This window comes from Drosophila eugracilis, unplaced genomic scaffold, assembly GCF_018153835.1.
Source record: "Drosophila eugracilis isolate 14026-0451.02 unplaced genomic scaffold, ASM1815383v1 contig_440, whole genome shotgun sequence".
NCBI classification, from domain to species: domain Eukaryota; kingdom Metazoa; phylum Arthropoda; class Insecta; order Diptera; family Drosophilidae; genus Drosophila; species Drosophila eugracilis.
This window is the reverse complement of record NW_024573306.1, coordinates 1,855,082-1,873,401: the sequence shown is the minus strand read 5'-3', so window position 1 is coordinate 1,873,401 and position 18,320 is coordinate 1,855,082. Positions and strand designations below refer to the sequence as shown.

Below are 18,320 nucleotides of genomic sequence, written 5' to 3'. Positions count from 1 at the left end.
TTAATCCTCGAATTTATTTTAAAAGGCAAACGAAAGTAATGGACTTCTATAAATAAAACAGACAAAGTTAGAGCTAAAAGCATGTGTGAACTGCGAAACATAAAAATAATGCTGCTGCACAGTGCTCAAAACGTAAATTAAGCCACCAACGACAGTGGTGAAAACAAATAGAACAAAAATCAACTTTAACCAACATTTGAAGTGGCGGAAGAGGAGGATAAAACCACAACATGACCCGCTTTCGCATAAAAAACCTTAAAATCCTCTCCTGCTGCCTCAGCCTGTGGGTGGTGCTCTTCGGTGGTGCACTGCACCTGGCGCTGGGCAGCGAGTTTCCTGAGCGCGAATGCTGCGACCTTACCACCACCTCTACGGTGGGTCCGCTGCCCATGCCGCCCGCCGCGCTACCCACCGACAAATCGCTCTCATCGGCCACAACGGCCTTGGAGACGGATCTGACCATCGGACGATCGGGTAAGTGGTTGTAAAATGAACCGAAATATATTATTATTTTTATTCCCTAAATACTCTGATGTTATATTTTCGGGAAATTTGCTCGATTATTCCTAGTTAATGATAGAAAAATATTAATTTCATAAAATAAATAAAGTTGCAAAATAAAAATCCAATTCTTTTTTATGTAAATTTTATAGGAAATAGATGAACTAAGCTTGAAAGATTCTCCTAAGATATCCTTTACCCTAATAATACAATAAGAAATTTAACCAAACCACTTTTCTTTGTCTGCATCGGGCTTGTGGTTTGTGGCCCATTGCCTATTCATAGTGCCACTAAAAATGGCCAAGTCTAATTGCCAAGCGATATTTAATAGCTCAATGAGCAGCAGAACCCCGCCCGAGGGTTTGGCAATAGAGAGAGATAGTGGAGGACATCATCATCACTTACGCTCCAATTAACACAATGACCTTTCGCCAGCCATCGATGCAGCTGAGTGGTCCCACAGCATCCCAAGGGCCGCCAGGGGGTTAACATTTTTGCCATGCTGACGGTGTGGGAACAATTTGAAATTCAAAGCAAACGTCAGCTGTAAAACAATTTATATTCACTTTGAATTGAGGTTTTGTTTCGCATTTTATTGTGTGTGGCAAGAAAGATAGTCTGAGAGGTGTATATATATATAGTATATTCTATATAGAGGGGCTTTAGAGGGTTATGGTACGTGTGTGTCTCAGTTTCTTGCTGCCAACTTGACTCGTATTAAATGTTTGCTGAGCGTTGCTACGTGCCGTAAACAGCAGCAACAGCAACAACAATTGGCTGCACCATACTAAATAAATATTCGATTTAGTACAGGTTATAGAATATTGTCTGGGTTGTGAGCTGCATTGTTTTTCATCTTTTGGCAAAGATTTCGGAACGTATATGTGGCGCAGCTCACATAAAAAATTCTGTCAAAGGCAATTTAAAAATATATAAAAAATAATAACATTTAATCAATACTCTTCCCGTCATTGTGAAAATTCTACTACCCATTTAATTGCAATATTTTTTGCATACTTCGAATAAAGTTTTTCAGCCAGAGTGGGCAAGAAACTTTTTTGGCCCACACAATTGCTAGCTTTGTATGCATCCTTAAATGTCAAATTAGCCACGAATTAAAAATGTCAGCTGGAAAAGTTGAAGCCTCCACTCCACTCTGCCGGACTTCGTCCTACGCCTGCAGTTCCCAGTAAAACTTTAACTATGACGGACATTCGATTGGTTCGAGAAACAAGCCAAAGTGCATTAACCCTACAATGGTTGTGGGCTGAGCGGGGATCAATACACGCACTTAGTAAAGGGGTTCATGTCCTCGTAATTGAGTTTATTAAATAATCACAAATATCGATTGGCTTCGATTCATTTTGCTTGGCTCTTGAGTTGCAAGGGGAATGAAAAGGGCCAATTGGCCAGCACAAATGCGAAATGGTTAAAAAAAAAGTTTATTATGCAACAAACTTGATTGACTGACGGACTGTCAGACAGGGACAGCAACATACAGCAACATATATATACAGGTTGGGAGGACAAATTAGTCATTAAACGATGCTCTCAATGTGCCAGACGCATTGAGTGCAACGCAGGTCGAGAGAACACTACAAAATCGATGAGACTGAGATGTTAAGAAAATGTCGAGCTTACACTTTCAGAAATGTTTATGGAAAAAACTTAAAACTTTAATGAAAATCCCTTTAAAAAGAGTAAAAATAAATCAACTTTATGTAAGATATTCTTATTCCTTACATTTTTTATGCATCGCATTAATTGACTTAAAGATTCTTAAAGATTTCAACTTTTCTCTATAAAAGTTTAAATCTTTATGATTTCTAGCTCCTATTTTAATATCAAATATCGTTTCAAAACAAAAACCCATAAATTTTCCTTTACATATAAGAAAACTTCTCCTCGTGCATTTTGAGGGGAAGAAGGAAAGACGAACCAACTGGCAAAAAGGACATAGTCCTTACTCCAATGGGTTTGACGTTGAGGGACATAAAAATTTCCGTTCTATGTAAGCGGCTTGCTTTCTTCTTTTTTCTTTTCCTCTTAACAATGTTACTTGGACATATGTTGGGTGGCTGAATGGTTGGTTAGGTGGGTGGGCGGCAATGTAGGTGAAACGTGTGGAACGTTGAGAGCATCTTGCAGTTTATGTATATGGCCTTTAGATTGAGTTTGCACGAATGTACACAAGTTGTTCGAATTCGCATTTGAATGGGGAATTTCTTTTAGTGGCCAAAGAGGTCGACGGATGTGCCTCCTTGAGCCGTGGACTACCGGAGCTCAGTCTGCATCTGTCCATCTGTCTGCCCGGCTGTCTACATGCCTGTCTGTCTGTTTGGCCTGTCGTTGGGCTTAGCCATGACATAAGATTTTAATCAGCATAAAATTTTCGTTATTCCTTCGATTGCTATTCCCCTTTTGACATATGAAAATGAAAAAAAAATAGAAAATTGAGAGTTGGTCAATGGAAAATGGAATTTCATATTTAACATTCTTTGCCTTGTTTATTCGGGTCCCTGCTGTTTAACTTATTTGCATTCCACTTTCTATTGATGTAATAGTGGTGTGCAGCTATCATATTTTCTTTAAAAGAGATAAATTAAAAAAGGACTTTAAGCTTAGTTATAGATTTATTTATAAATTAAACTATTACAAAATATATATTACTTATCAAATATCTTATCTTATCTTATCTCATCAATTAAAGAGTTTGTCCCTTTTGGTGATTAAATTTATATTAAATATAGAATACTATTCTGAAATAAAGTTATTAAGCCTTAAAGTCATATAAAAGTTTCCAGATCAAATACAAACAAAATGAGATCCAAAGAGAGGTGCTTAAATCTGCAAAAGAGGGTTAGCTTTAAAGGGCTAAAGCATTGTGTTGGCTAAAATATTGTTGCAACCGCATTTCCTCGCTAACACGCTTACCCTTAAATCGCATCAATTTTAAACGCAACAGACACTTCACTCCGCACACAGACACACCAGGCACTCGGGCACAAACACTCGTAAGTTATTCCACCTTAATTATATTGCAACACCCCGACTCGATTCCCAACCCCCTGCCCCTTGCCCCTTTGCCCATCTTACTTCTCCCACCGTTTCAAGCCGAACCATTCCGACCCACTCCAACCCATTCCGACCCAATTCGAGGCACACATCGCGCCCAGGTGCCTGAAGGTCCATGTAACACAATGTTTTATGTACTGCCCATATGAGTGTGTGTGTGTCTTTCTCTCTCTATGTGTGAGTGAGTATGCCAGTGTGTGCGTGAATTAGTTATGAAGCCAAAGTCAAAGTGGGTCAGCAGCAGTTCTTCTTTTCCCGCTGCAATTCCGCCTCGAGTTGCCTTGGCTGCATTCGAGTGTGGCCATATTTTTAGAGCGCCGCCAATGCCAATTTAATGTTATTGCGTATACGTGCCGTTGGCCAGCATTATCAATAGTCGGTGCGTAGTGTGTGCACAGCGAAAAAGGACAACAATATCTGTACTTTATGGCAACCTTAAGATTTGCATTTACATTTCAAGCACATAAAAGATATTGTTGTCGTAAAATGTTGATTAACTATTATCGGTGCAAATATAAATGACTATTAAATTATTTTTAAAATCGTTTACATTTACATTTAAAATTAAAAAATCTTCAAAATATAATATATTTTGTTGAAAAATGTTTGCGCACAAATATTCTTTTAGTCTAAACGTTTATATCTTTTCAAACTTTGATAAAGTACATTTAATTTATGTAATGGAAACGGTACATCAGATTAAACCAATCTCAACACAATTAACTATCAAATCAAAGACGGATTTTGTTATTTGTTTTTGTTCTCAGTGAGCTTGTGCTTCATTGCGCATTTGCAGCAGTTAAAATTGTAATTAAATTCAACGCCCGCACATGTGTAATGTAAATTATGTATGCGTGTCACAGCCGGCTTGCCACAATAAAATGCAACACGAGATGGAGAAGATGGCTGCAGCCAACATACATTTCAATTTGTAGCACACTCGACCAAAAAACAGAAACCAAGAAGTAGGTACAAGCTCTCGGCACTTAACCTTCTGCCCGAAACAGACCAACTTGAGATGGCGATGGCGATGGCTATGGTGATGGTGATGGCGATGGCAACCCGCTGCCATGAGTGCGACCTTCATCAAATCAACGAAAGGTAGCCGCGCTTGCTTTTGCTTTCTGTTCCTTTCTGCTGTTTGCCAGGCAAATTAAAAATTCAGCACAAGACTGAGAGAACGGCGACGTCGACCTCAGTGCGATATTAAAGGTTGTTCGCGGCTCCGGGTCGGTCTCGACCTGTCTCGATTTCACTTGAAATGAGAAAAAATGCTCACAGTCGGAGAACTCCAAGGGCGCTGTGCACAGAACACAGAAAAAAGTAAATTAAAATTGTCTGTTTATTTGCACAAAATTCCGGCAAAGCAAAGAGTCAAATATGCTGACTTGGCGGCAGTCCTTTAAAGTCAGCTATGTGTGTTTGGCTTAGTGGCAGATTTTAAATGGGTTTTTAAAGGGTTGACATTTTTCCTAAGTTATTGCTAAGGTAAATAATGAAATAAAAAATAGAAAGTATGTAATTATAAATAAAAATGGAGCTTAGATACTTACCTTATTATTACCTTATAGTATTTTAAAAATTGTAAAACCTCACAAAGCCCCTTTAAAAAAGACATGGAGACGCCCATGGCCACAAGTGTGACTGTGCCGAAAGTCAAGGCTGCTAATTAAGTGCTTTTTTGGGGTTAAATACATATGTATAAGCAGCTTCCGTCACAGTTACAGCTCAGGCTAAAGCTGGGATTTATCCAGCCGATTCCGACTGTGCTGGGCCGCAGCTATTAAGAGTCCTTTTCTTTCCGGCTCTGTGTGTATGAGTGTTTATATGTCTGTGTGCTGGCTGGATCATGTTTTAAGCTGCAGAGCTTAACATCAATTTTTGAGAGCTTACTCTTTGTATGCTGTATGTTTGCCTGTGTGTGTGTGGATAAAGGACCTCGCCAAACGAAGAGAACTTATATTGTTGCACTGCCTGGTATCTGGCGGATTTTCTCATTATTAAACTGGAACCCATCTAATTAGGATGCGGTCTTCAGGCACACACATGCATATATATATATATATATTCATCTCGCGTGTGGCATTTTGTTAATGACACTTTAATGTGCTACAAAATCAACTGACACAGCTGGAAAAATAAATCACGTTTTTTCAGCAGCAACATTTTGAAATAGAACCTTCGCGTAGGGCGCAATACACATACATATATCACTGGCACGCCCACCCACACTCGTCATCTATCAAAATTCACTTTTCATATAGAGCCCACCTTTTGCACTGTCTGTATATGTCTGTATATGTATATTTATATATAAGACTGAATGTCGGTCCGTTTGGCTGACTGGATGGCATACATTTAACCCGCACGTAGTCGCAATTTTAATATAATGGCGGGGTGAAGCGAAGACGAGTCGAGTTGAAGGCATATCAACGACCTAGTAAGCATCTTTATACAATTTCATGAGGCTGTCAGCACACGCACACCAATACAAACACATACACATGGACATGGAGGACACCTGACGACGCGACCGCGCACTTTGCATAAATTTGTTATGCATATAAAATTAAAAGCATATTTTTAGGCGCCCGCCACACACTTCGGCGTGTTGATATTTTTATGGCAAATACTCGTAATTTGTAACTCTTACACAACTCGAAAACTTCAAAGATACTCAGATAATCAAAAGCACGGAGAGAGAGGCGGGATGAATGAGATACAGATACGCACACGCACCAAACACAAAAATTTCATCGGCCTACAAATGAGCAAAGTTTTACTTTTATTTGATTTCCCGGAGATCCAAAGCAAAAAGTAACCAAATCGCGGCTTCGTTTTGAGTTTTCTTTTCGGTTTCTTTATTTTGATTTTTTTTTTTTGGCCCAAAACAAACGGCAGAAAGTTAAGTTCAAATGAGAGAACACAACGAAAAGTCATACAAATTTGCAGAGCAAATGGTGGAAATATTAACACGCGTGTCTGTTTGCCACTCGCATGTCTGTGAAATTAAAAATGAACTCAGGGACACTGCGACGAAATTTGAGTAGGGTGAAAGTAAATTTTGTAATTTAATGAAAAATTAAAATTAAGTTAAATTAAATTTAAGTTAAAAACATGAAACAAGATGACTTATTTTTATTTATAGTATAATAAAATATAATATAAAATAATAAAAGTGTATCTTTCAGACTTGAAATTAATAAAAAAGGTATCAGTATGTGACAAGTTTCTGATTACTCAATCAATGAGGAAGTATTTAAAATAAAAAGCGTATAAAAAGGAGTTATGATTTCATAAAAATATCTTTTACTTATTTTAACTATTATTTCAGTATCGCAGACTTAATGAAAACCTTTTTAAAATATGTTAATAATAGAATAAAAAATATTAATCAACCTTGATTTTAACAGTGCACTGAAATAAAACCAAGGTAGGCCTAATGTTAGCTGCTGTCGGTCCCGAAATCAAAATACATTAACGCGTTGCGTGCCTGAGACTGTGTGTGTGTATTCCATGGTGTTCCTTTGTGTATGTGTGTGTGGCAGGACGAGTGGGTGAGCCACTTCATCACCGCTTCAGGACCAACGGCATATGCAAATATTTCAGGCAAACCAAAGCGACACTCAACGTTCGTACCCTGGCCCAACGCCCCTTCATTCCATCGCCATTGCCAGCGGCTTAAGTTTGCGTTTTTATTTAATTGCGGAAATTGTGGCTTCGCCCTGCCACACACATACTCAAACTCACACAGATACACAGCTACACAGCACACGAAGATTCTTGAGAAAGCGTTGCCTTTATAATTTCTTTCATAACGCAACCAAGCATTGTAACATATTTTTATGGCCTCACATTTTTCTGCTTTCATACAGTTTCGTGTCGGTTTCTTCGGCGGGTTTATTCTCCCTTTTCCCCCAAAACATTCTCTGAATTCCAAAGAAGATATGAGTTTTGATACCGTCGAAGTGGTCGCAGCCTCCCCATCTCCTCGCTTTGACTTCCTCTCCACCACCACCACATCCCAAAAAAAAAACGAAACGAAACAAATTGAGTCAAGTGCGTCTTCCTCGATGGCGAGATGGGGAAAAATGAGTGGTAGAAAGGTGGAAAATGGAGGGGCTGGAGAACACATACCGCCTCGCTTGACAAGCCAAACTAATTAGAAAGTCACTTTAGACGCCGTTTCACCACTCCCACAGGTCGAAAGTCGTTGAGCATAAAATTAAAACCGACACAAATGTGATTTCTTCTCGTGTGAATCTTATGAATGTTAATACATATATATATAAATATAGAAATGCCTAATCGTAACCCAATTATGGTATATGCTAATGCAATTGAAATAATTACATTTCCAATTATATTTTCCTTTACTTTCAGGTATGGTTTCCCAATAATCGGCTCTTGATTATGTCCAAATTTCCAATTACCTGTATTGATATTAATGGCCAGGTATTTTAGAATAAGAGAAAATGGTTTCTAGTTATCAGAAATAACGTATAAGCATCGATTTAAATAACGTCTTAATAGAATAATCTATATTTTTAAGTATTTTAATGTAATTATGAATGAACCTTCTTACTAAGTTTTTGAAAATCATTTTTTTTTTTAAAACTATTCCATAGTTAGTGATTAATATCGTACGCCATCGAAGTATGCTTTGTTTTCCAAATAATTGCTGAATCATTTGGGGCAACGCGCCATATACGCAATATGCCATAACTTGACTTTATTGATTTCAATTAATTGCCAGTGGAGTTCGCTGGCGTTGGCATTTAGGAAAACTGCTCATAAATGAATTGGAAAAGCGTCGAACGAAACAAGCCACCAACAAATGGCGGGCAATCAGCTCTGTAAGTGGCTTACGCTTATACCAGGCGGCTCAGCCGGAATATCGATATGTTGGCCCCGTTGTTGTTGTTGTTGCTGTTCCCCCATCCACCTGGTAATGTGTTCGAGCGAGGGCTCATATCAAAGCATTACGATCTAAATGACACTTTGACAGGAGCAGGACCTGGCACAGAGTTCGGGGTGCGGCAACCTGCCAAGCGAAGGTTGCTCCTACTCGGAGGTGACTTCTGCTTGGAGGTTTGCTCCCGCCTGCCGTTCAGTTGCACGCAGTCGATGGCAGCGGCGATAAGAGGAAGAAAAATCGAGGCAGCCCGCTCACATGCTTGCGACACACGCTACTTAACTGTTAATATTTAAAGTTGCAACGGGAAGCAGAAAAGCACTGAGAAAAAAGAGTTTAATAAAACAATATTTTGAAATATTTTGAACTATATAAATTAAAATTAAAATTTTTAAAATTTGTTAATCTACAGTTAAAGAAATAAATCCTTAAAATATTTAAAAATAATCTGCTTACTACAAAAATATTCTAAGAACATAATTTCTTAAAGTTTTCAATCGTTCCCAAAAAGTAAATTTTATAAAAAATGTCAGCCAATTTATTGATAAGCCAAATAATACGAAATACTATTTATTCCAAGATGGCATGGCATCAGCCTTGTTTAACCTCTCCGGCAAACATTTCCCTCTAGTGCATTAGCAATCGCAACAGCAGCAAAACAGCGAACCGGAAGCGGAAAGCTTTTCGCCTGCGGAAGTGTTTCGTGCGCGCCAAGTTTATATAAGCGATGGCGATATGTGGGAGCATGTGTGTTGTGTGTGTGTGTGTGTGGAAGGTGTGTGATCTGTCTATGTGTGTTGCCGTTGGCTGCAGCTTAGTGTGTGTGTTTGTGCAAATTGCAAGGAGTTTAATGACAAAAGCACCAACTACAACCGAGTACAATGCGTTTAAGCAGCCAGCACTTTGTTGTTTCGAAAGGTGTTGGTTGGTGTCGTTGGCGTTGCTGTTGTTTCTATTGGTGTTGCCATTGCTATTGTTGCCTTTCACCCTGGACTCTAACGAACCGACTCCACGACAGACCAGGATTTCACACCTCTTGCACCTCTCGGCTGCCAAAACACTTTCACTGGCGCCCGGCAGCTGGCTGTTTGCCTCTCAGCTCAGGTAATCGCGATTCAACGGCTGCGATTCTGCTGGCTACTCCATAACACGGAGAGAAAAAAATGTAAATGATAATTTAAAAAGTAAAATTTTTAAACATTTTGTTAATTTGGCTAACTCCTAAAACTACTTTTTCGGGTGCAATCTTTGAAAAGGATAACAAGAAAATTTTGTTTCATAAACAAAAATATCTACATTATTTTTAAAGCATTTTTTCTCTTCTGTCTACGAGTTTCTGCCCCCACTCGGTACTCTGCGATTGCTTCTCATTTCGTCCCGCTTCTAGCTGCATTTCCGTGGCACTGGCGGTGGCAGTAGATGATTTTAGTCGACATCTTGTTCGCCGGCTTCCGTTTGGCTTGGCTTAGCTAGCAGTATTTGCTGCATTTGTTGTGCTTGTTGTTGCTCGTAAGCGCTGCACAATCACCGCAGCTGCTTTGCATTTTTCAATGGCTTTTCTTTGGCTTCCCCTGGGCGACCTGGGCAACTGTCGCGTGTCTTTGTAGATTGAAAAACATTTTTCCGTGATTTTTTGTTGTCTGCGACTACCGCTGTTGCTGCTGCTGTTGCTGTAGTTTTTCCTGTTATTCTCTTGGCATTTTCACATTTTGCATGTATTTTGTTGACAGGCCGAAAATAATCTAGGTGGCTCCCATGCATTTATTTCTATTCCATACAGGATCTCTATTCATGGTGGCATTCAAATGGCTTGACTACGTGACTGCTTGAAGTTTGGAATTTGGAGGATTTAGTTGAAAATTATTTTTAAGATAATATTAGTTGAGGTTTGATTCTTCAACTAGTTAGAAATAATATTATATTACGGATTATTAATGTAATATTTAATGAAGCTTATTATCCTGTAAATAAGGATAATCCATAAGATCTGTCCATCAATTGTATATAGTTTTGAAATAATAATGTTCTTGGCCTAATAAGCCTACGGGATATATTATATTTCATATAATAAATTGTCTCGAAGGCTTTATGCTCAGCATACGATAGGAGATATCGATTTCCAGTCGAGGATAATTAAACCTATTCCCATTGACCAGACTCCGGGGCTGAAATGGTTTCGTTTATCGCCTTAACCCATTGTTCTGGCCCCTGTTCGTCTGACATATGCTAATTTGTAATTGCTCGTTTGTGTGCACCTACATGACCCCCTTACTACACAGTAGTGTGTTAGTGTATGTGTGGGTTTGGGCACACACAATTAGATGGGCTAGCAACAACGGCGACCAAATAACAACGATGTGTAACAACAATTGTGGATATAATATGCATAATTTATAATTCCTGCGGTCACTTTCATGCGCGCTGTTAATTGAAGCATACTTTTGAGAGCCGACTGAATTTATTGACATTTATATGATTTAATTAAAATGCAACGTACACATATATATATATATAAACACAGCGAGGCATTCAAATCAAAAGCGGCCACATTATAAATATGCATAAATTAATGGCACTGCACAAGTTAAACAATTTAAGCATTAAAACTGTCCATCTCTCTGTCAATTGGGCCAAATTGAAATATAACTATATATAAATAATTGAGGCAGTTGCATTGCTGATGCAGCTAGTTCGTACTAGTTGCGGCAATTATGCGACTGCAAAGTCGGTAAAATCTTTCGGTAAGCTTCATAAAAGCTTCCGCATTATGTTTACAAGCTAATAAATGTCAGCAGCAAACTGGAAACGGCAAACTGCAAACTGCTAACTGAAATTGCATACGGCAAACAGCCAACTGAAACTCGGAACTCCAACTCAAACTACAGCGATGCCCGAAATGCAAAGCCAACAAATGGCCGGCAAGGACAAACAAATTAAGCTCCTGAATTTTGCATGAAGCCAATTGCATTTTGGGCAACCGGCCAAAGGACATCCAATGGCCTGTTGGCCGGCTTTTTGGCCAGATCAAGTTGTAGGAAAGTTAGAGAACTGCTAACACACTCTGGCACACATACGAGGTCACAGATTATTTGCAGCTCAGTGGAGTTGGCCTAATTGATTAATGATCCCCCACCGATCGCCCCTTGAGCTGATGACTCAGCGATTCGCTAAAACCCATTGCTGACCTTTAATCCGGTGACCCAAGTTGAAGGAAAATTTTGAGGGCGGGTTGTAGGAACGATTCTGGTGGAAATTGACTGGCATACAGAGGACGAAATATATGTAAAAGTAACTAATTAATGAAAATATTTCAGCTTATACAAAATCCAATGTTTGGATAAAAATCTAAAAAATGTAAGCAGTAGAAGCCATTAAGCCATTAGAACTTACCAAACAAATTTAAAGATTAATTGCAGATTAATTTCATAAGATTTCAAGGATACAATTTCCTCAATGAGTATCGAGAATAAAATGCCATTTTCTTGGCGTGTACGTGAGCGCTTATAAATAATAACGATTCGGCTAAACCGGAAGCCAAAGTAACAACTTCCTTTTGTACAAATGTTAACCCGTTCGGTCACATGCCACTCACATGGCTCCTGCACGTGTGTGCGTGCATTCATTTATGATTGAGTGCGCTTTGGGGGTGAGTCTGTAGCCGTGTTTTGGGAGTATGGTTGTATGGGTAATGAGCCTGTGCGCCGCACACTCTCGAAAAAAGGTCAAAAAACGCAGAATGTTCAAAATGAAACGTCAGAAACAACAACAAAATTGCGTGTATGTTGTTTTTTGTTGGTGTTCTCTCTGTTTTTTGTTGTTGTTTTTTTTTTTCGTTGCCTGTATAGAGGCCTACACATCATCATCAACGTGTGGTGGTTTTTGTTGGCCTACAACTGGCAACCCTTTTGGAGTCCTTTTTTTTGTTGCTCGCTTTTTGAATTTCCGTCTGGCATGAAATATATAGCTGGCTTTCTTTTTGTGTATGTGTCGCAAAGTCATGCAGTAAAAATTACACATGTACACATTTGTCAGTGTGTGTGTGTGTATGTGTGTTTCAGCACACGCAACAACACCAGCGAAAAAATTTAATTTGAATTTGCACATCAAATTCGCATATAAATTTTTAAAGCGACCAACCGGCAGAGTAAAAAACCTGTATATGGTGTTGTAAAAAATTTAATTTATTAAGCACAACAACAACAACGATAGGAGTTGGGTGTAAAAAAAAATCGTGTGTGCGATTTAATCATTCATATGGCCATTTATGTGTGGCACGAGATGCCACAATATCGCCGTCTCTATGACATAATAAACGTCATCATTTGACAGAATTTTCTTTGGGTATGTGAAAATCACGGCGACATATTAATTGGCACACCCCAACTAGCAACATCGCTCTATAAAACTATATATGTATAGCTCCAAATTTTTGTTTGGGCCCAAGAGATAACCAGCAGTATAAGGAACAAGTTTTTTGGCCCGCAGTTTGGCTTTTACCAGATTTGAACGTTTGTGCGACTTTCAGTTAGTGGCGTCACCGAAAATTCGTTAACTGCAATGGTTTTTTTTGTTGGCCAAGACAGAACTTTTACAAAGTGATTATTATTGTAAGGAAACTTTTGCGGCCTGGTCGAAAAGTCTGTCTATTTCTAGTTCTAGTTCTCCCACTAGTTCTTGTTGCTCTTGTAGTTACATATGTAAAACCAAAAGGCAAAAAAAAACACAAAAATACAAGACCGAAACGAGGCGAAACTTATGGGCACAAAGTTTTGGTAGCATTTTCATACCCCTGCCAAGGGAATATCGCCTGACATGGGCAACAACAAGCCAGCAGAGCTGAAGACAACGTGAACTAAGACCAATTAAAAGTCATTTAACGTCTACCCTTATGTAGGGCTTACTAACCGATAATAGTGGTTAAAGTATTAGTGCTGGGGCTAACTGTTAAAAATGTTAAAAAATATTTATCAGAACAAGATATATACTTCTTTATTAGTTATCTAGGATAAACTTGATATATTAAATTGATCTATATTATTTCCTTTTTAAATGAGCTTACGAGTTCTTCTGACAAAATCAAATGAATGTTTGTTATTCGTTAAAATTAAAACTAATTTAAAAAAAATAAATTAGTTATATAATAGAGTGATAAAAGAGTAACCCCATTAAAAGGTCACAAATCCCTAGAGACCCTATAGCTATTATATTAACCACAACTGTCTTTTGCTATATATATATAGTGGGTGAGCCAATAACAGACCTAAGACTGCCTCTGACAGCTTCTGGTCATACAAAGTAAATGGGTTCAAGTGTTTAATATTTCAAAAGTGTTTTCGCCAAACTACGTGGTGTGATGTGGTGCGAGATGCTGCCCCATGCCTCATGGTGTGGTGTGCGAAATGCTATTGGAAATGGCCGGAGTTGGAGCACGTGTCGGTTTAGTTGTCGACAAGTTTACTATCACAGTTGGGCAAGCAAAACTTTGCCCAGCCCTTCTTCATTGGCCTGGAGTGGGGGTCATAAATAAATTAACTACTTAAATTTGCTTGCGGTGCAATCAGAACGGGGTGACGGCGACTTCAGCACTGGGAAAGGGAAAAGTGATTAAATTGCGAGGCTTTTCCTTTGGTAAAGTGTAATTTAACATGAATATATTTTTTATAGATTTAAGGTCACTATATATCCAATAAAATATAGGTAAACAGGGGCTATTTTCTCTCAGTGTTTAGAGATTATTTGCATGCGCACTTTCGACCAAGTGGTGTCAATCAGCCTTGGCCGAAATGGAAACATCTTTTACTGGCCTTCCAGCCAGATTCTGAGCCAAAGCGGCAAAGTGGCCATTACTCTAATTAACCTTATTTCATTCTCAATTATAAACGGCCAGAACAAACAGTAGCAAGAAAAAAACAAGCAGCAGCACTAATTGTAACAAGCGGAAAAACAAGAAAAGTCGGGACACCATTTGGGGGCAAAAAGGAAAACCGAAAGGAAAAACCAAAACAATTGCCTTAAAACATAATTGTTATTTTGCGCCTTTTTCCTCTTTGATTTTCCTTTCTGCCAGTTGCCATTTGCCGACTTTTTGGCTCAACCCAGAAACAGAAACAGAAAAAAAAAACAACAGGAAAAAAGGCAAATTAAGTTTTTTGCTCTAATTTAGTCTGACGCGCGTTGGCAAAACAACAACAACAGCAACAATAATAACAGGCCGCCTTGGCTTTTGCTTTGCTTAATTTACCATTTTTCACTCTTATCGCCCCTTGAGAGCGAGGGTGGCCATAAAAATAAGGCCAAAAGCGGCACACAGTTGGACTGGCTGTCTTAAAGTTTAAGCTGCGAGCGTAACAATAATTTAATGCGGCTCTTAAATTGTTTGTAAAATGTTCAACAACCGCGCTCTCTCTGCTCGCTTTTCAGTGGCAAAGTTAAAAAGTGGAAAACTTTTTCTTTTCTATTTAACGTAATTTTCCCTTATTTGCTGTGTCTGATCCGTGGCAGCCCCGCCCGTCTCCTGCACTTAGCTAGCTCATTTCCCCACGCAGATTTTCCGGACTGTTGTCGAGCATATGTTGCCCTTGCCTCATAATGTGGCATATTTGGCAGCTCGACAGCCACGATTGAGTCCCGTGCCATGTGCTGTTGTCTTCATTTGGAGTCCTTCCTTCCGTCCCTGGCTTTCCCTTTCTGCCGCTCATCATTTTCTTGGGGGAAAATTTCATGGCGGGCGACACTTCGGGCTTTCTCTTTCGTTTTCGTGGTTAAGCAAATGTTTAACAAACCAAATCAGAGATTTGCATTTTATGCTTTCCCCCACTCTTTTTTCATGGTTGGATAAGCTCAGCTTTAATGCCTCTAATCGGGCTTAAAATCAAGGATGTTCAGCAGGGCTTTAGTCAGGCTAACAGAAAAAAATCAAATAATTTAAAAGAACTTTTTGTCACATCAATCGTTTCTGACGTGACATGGGAAAACTTTGTGGTCCGACTGCAAAGCTTCTTAAGTGCTGAACCCCTTTTTTTTGGTGTTGCTGGAAAATCCTTCAGTTATTTGCTCATTTCTAATCCCATTTCCACTTGGCTCTTATTCACACTTCAGCCAAGCCAACAAAGAGCTCGGGACAAATTATTGACACGCTCAAAGAACACAGAAATACAGACCCTCAATACAGCTGGCCAAATCCATTGCTCAAAGGCATGAAAATGAAAACATTTTCACTTATTTGGCCAGAAATTGGATAAGAATCGAACTGAAATTGGATCTCACTCATTGTCGATACACTTGCCACAGCCTCCGTTGAGCGTTGGCTTTTTGTTTTGCTTTTAACTGCCTGCCGCTGGTGTTGTTGCTTTTCCAGCCAAATCAAGCATTTTCCGGCTATTTTCCCACTCCCTGCTGAGCTATTGATCCCTTCCCCCTCGCCGCACTCTTATTATCGTAATAGAATTTGCCAAATTGAGGTTGAAATACAATGGCTTGGTTTGCCTTTAGGCACTTAGAAAAATATTTAGTTTGTTTATAGTTTATAATATTAAAATTAAATTTGCTTAAAGATTTTACTGAGTTAAGATATTAATAAGGAAATTATTTCCTTAAGTTCCTTGAATTCATTTTTACATTATTTCTAAATACTTATAAAGTCCAAAACTTTCTTTCCAGTGCCTTGAGTGCCTGGCTCTCTCCTTTTTTGGCATCCGTTTATCGTTTGATTGTTTGTCTGCCTCGCCCTTCATTTTGCCAGTGTTTGTTGTGTTTGTTTGCTTATTTGGCGGGACTGCTGCTGGTTCGCTTATCAATTGCCGTTTTTATTGCCATTTTAGCCGCCCCGTTGTCGCAGCCTTCCCCCGTTGGCCTTCTTTTATTGAGTACGACAAAAATTCATTGCCTGGCCCAAGGGCGCGTGCCAGTAAACAGCCTCAGCGGAGGATTGTCGAAGGCATCCAAAGGCATCCACAATGACTAGCCAGCCTGTGGTTTTAGGCCCACTTTGCCCCCAATTTAATTGTTTACTTTGTGGCAATTGACCTTTTGTGGCATTGCGGTGATTGAATGCCAGATATCACAATTCGCCTCGGCTATTAGGGAATTATGATATTCTGATTGGATCGTTTTGGGGGAGAAATTGCTCATTGCTCATTGCTCATATTGATTTGTCAGCAATTCCGTTTGAGCAGTCAAAGTCACAACAAAAAATATAGGGGAAAAAATGGTAAAGGGGGATAAGCCCCACATGGATGCAGCTCATCGGAAATATGTCAAGTGGACCAACCTGGCTGGAAACTCATCTAGGCTCACGCTGCGTATGAGTAACGCGCTCGTCACGGCACGTCATCAACTTTGTTTCTACCTGCCATTGTGCGAATTTCGCATTCCCCTTCCGTTGGCACATTTATTTTTTTGCCATCCTAGCCACCATTTTTTCCCATCCTGTCCTTTTGTTCTTTTGCGTTGCACCACAATGTAGCTGTGGTTAGCAACAAAAGCCGCAGGCCCAAAAGGGGGAAAGTTGCTAAAGCATTCTTTGTTTCTAGGCAATTTCAGTCACTTACCCCGGCCGTTGTTATTGCGACTTTTCCTTTGCCACTGCCATTGCGTTGTCGCTGGCGATAAAACTGTTACTGCTACTCGTACAGCTACTGCCACAAAATACTGATGTCGTTACTGTCGTTCCGTTAGTTGATGCTGCACGGTGAGCAAAATTTAAATTTTTAATATCAGGATATTGCCATCAGGTTGCGGTTGATTAACTTCTTTAGAAACATCTTTAAGAGAGGCTATGCTTTATATTAATATGCCAGCTAGTATCACTTCTGACTATTAATGTTGATTTTCCTAACATATTTTTTGTTAGTCCTGTATTTCAATAGAGTTTATACTGTAATACTGTTAGAAAAGAAGAAACAAGGACTTTAGGTACTGATTCAGATTAGTAAAATTCGTATACAATGGCGGATTTTATTTGTGACTTCCTAAGTAATGTTAACAATAAAGTTAACAGTTTTGATAAAAGATTTTTCCTTCTTCCCAAAAACTTCCAAACCATATATAGAAACTAATTTTTTCCGAGTGTCCTACCGTTTCGTGTTCCTTTCGAGCTTAGCCAGGGCCTCACCTTGTATCGGTGTCGTGTGTGTTGTCTGTCTCCGCTTGCCATAACAGCAAACTTTGCTACAAAACTGCTGGAAAAGCCTCGGTCGACACTTGTGTCCTTGCTAACCAATACTCACTTACACACACACACACATGTATAGCATGGCAGCTTCACCTTGGGCATATTGATGAGCCCAACACTTTAATTAGAGCGTCAATAAAATGGATAAATGCAGTCCCAGTCGAAGCTCCTGATGTCGACGGGAGTCTACCTCGTTGGCAGAAATTTAATTTGCCATTCACTTACACGCCACTTGGTCCTGCGGCATGTTTGCACCAATTAACCTGGGCTGAATCCTCACTGAAAATTACAATTAATAGTCCCGGCATTTTTCACTCCCTTTTGTAGGTGGCACAAGTGCCATGCAGGTCTGTCTGAACCAAGTCATTGGGCTGGACAGGCGTGCAAATCGCTATAAATTATGGTGTCAACTCAGGCCTAAATTAGTCTCGACACGCAGACAATGGCCAATGGCAGCTACACACACATACAGTTAAGGGTAGAAAAATAGTGTTAAATGATGCAATTATGGTACTTTTTTTCTCTTTTTAAATATTGTTTTCATTTAGTTATTTTAAAAGTAATTTTTATTGATTAAAGTCAACTTTGTTGGGTAGTGCATTTATTACTGATATTTCTTAGTTCTATTTCTACGAAATTTGTGTGTAGACAATTTAA

The 18,320-nt window shown here is 39.2% G+C and overlaps 1 protein-coding gene across 1 annotated transcript in view; it reads left to right on the top strand.

Annotated features, from left to right (window-relative positions):
- Window positions 1-389: 389 nt before the first annotated feature.
- LOC108117034 overlaps window positions 390-18,320 on the top strand; it is a 61,793-nt gene continuing 43,862 nt past the window's right edge. The window contains 1 exon segment of the mRNA XM_041819010.1: window positions 390-474. Coding sequence (XP_041674944.1) covers window positions 390-474 — 85 coding nt within the window.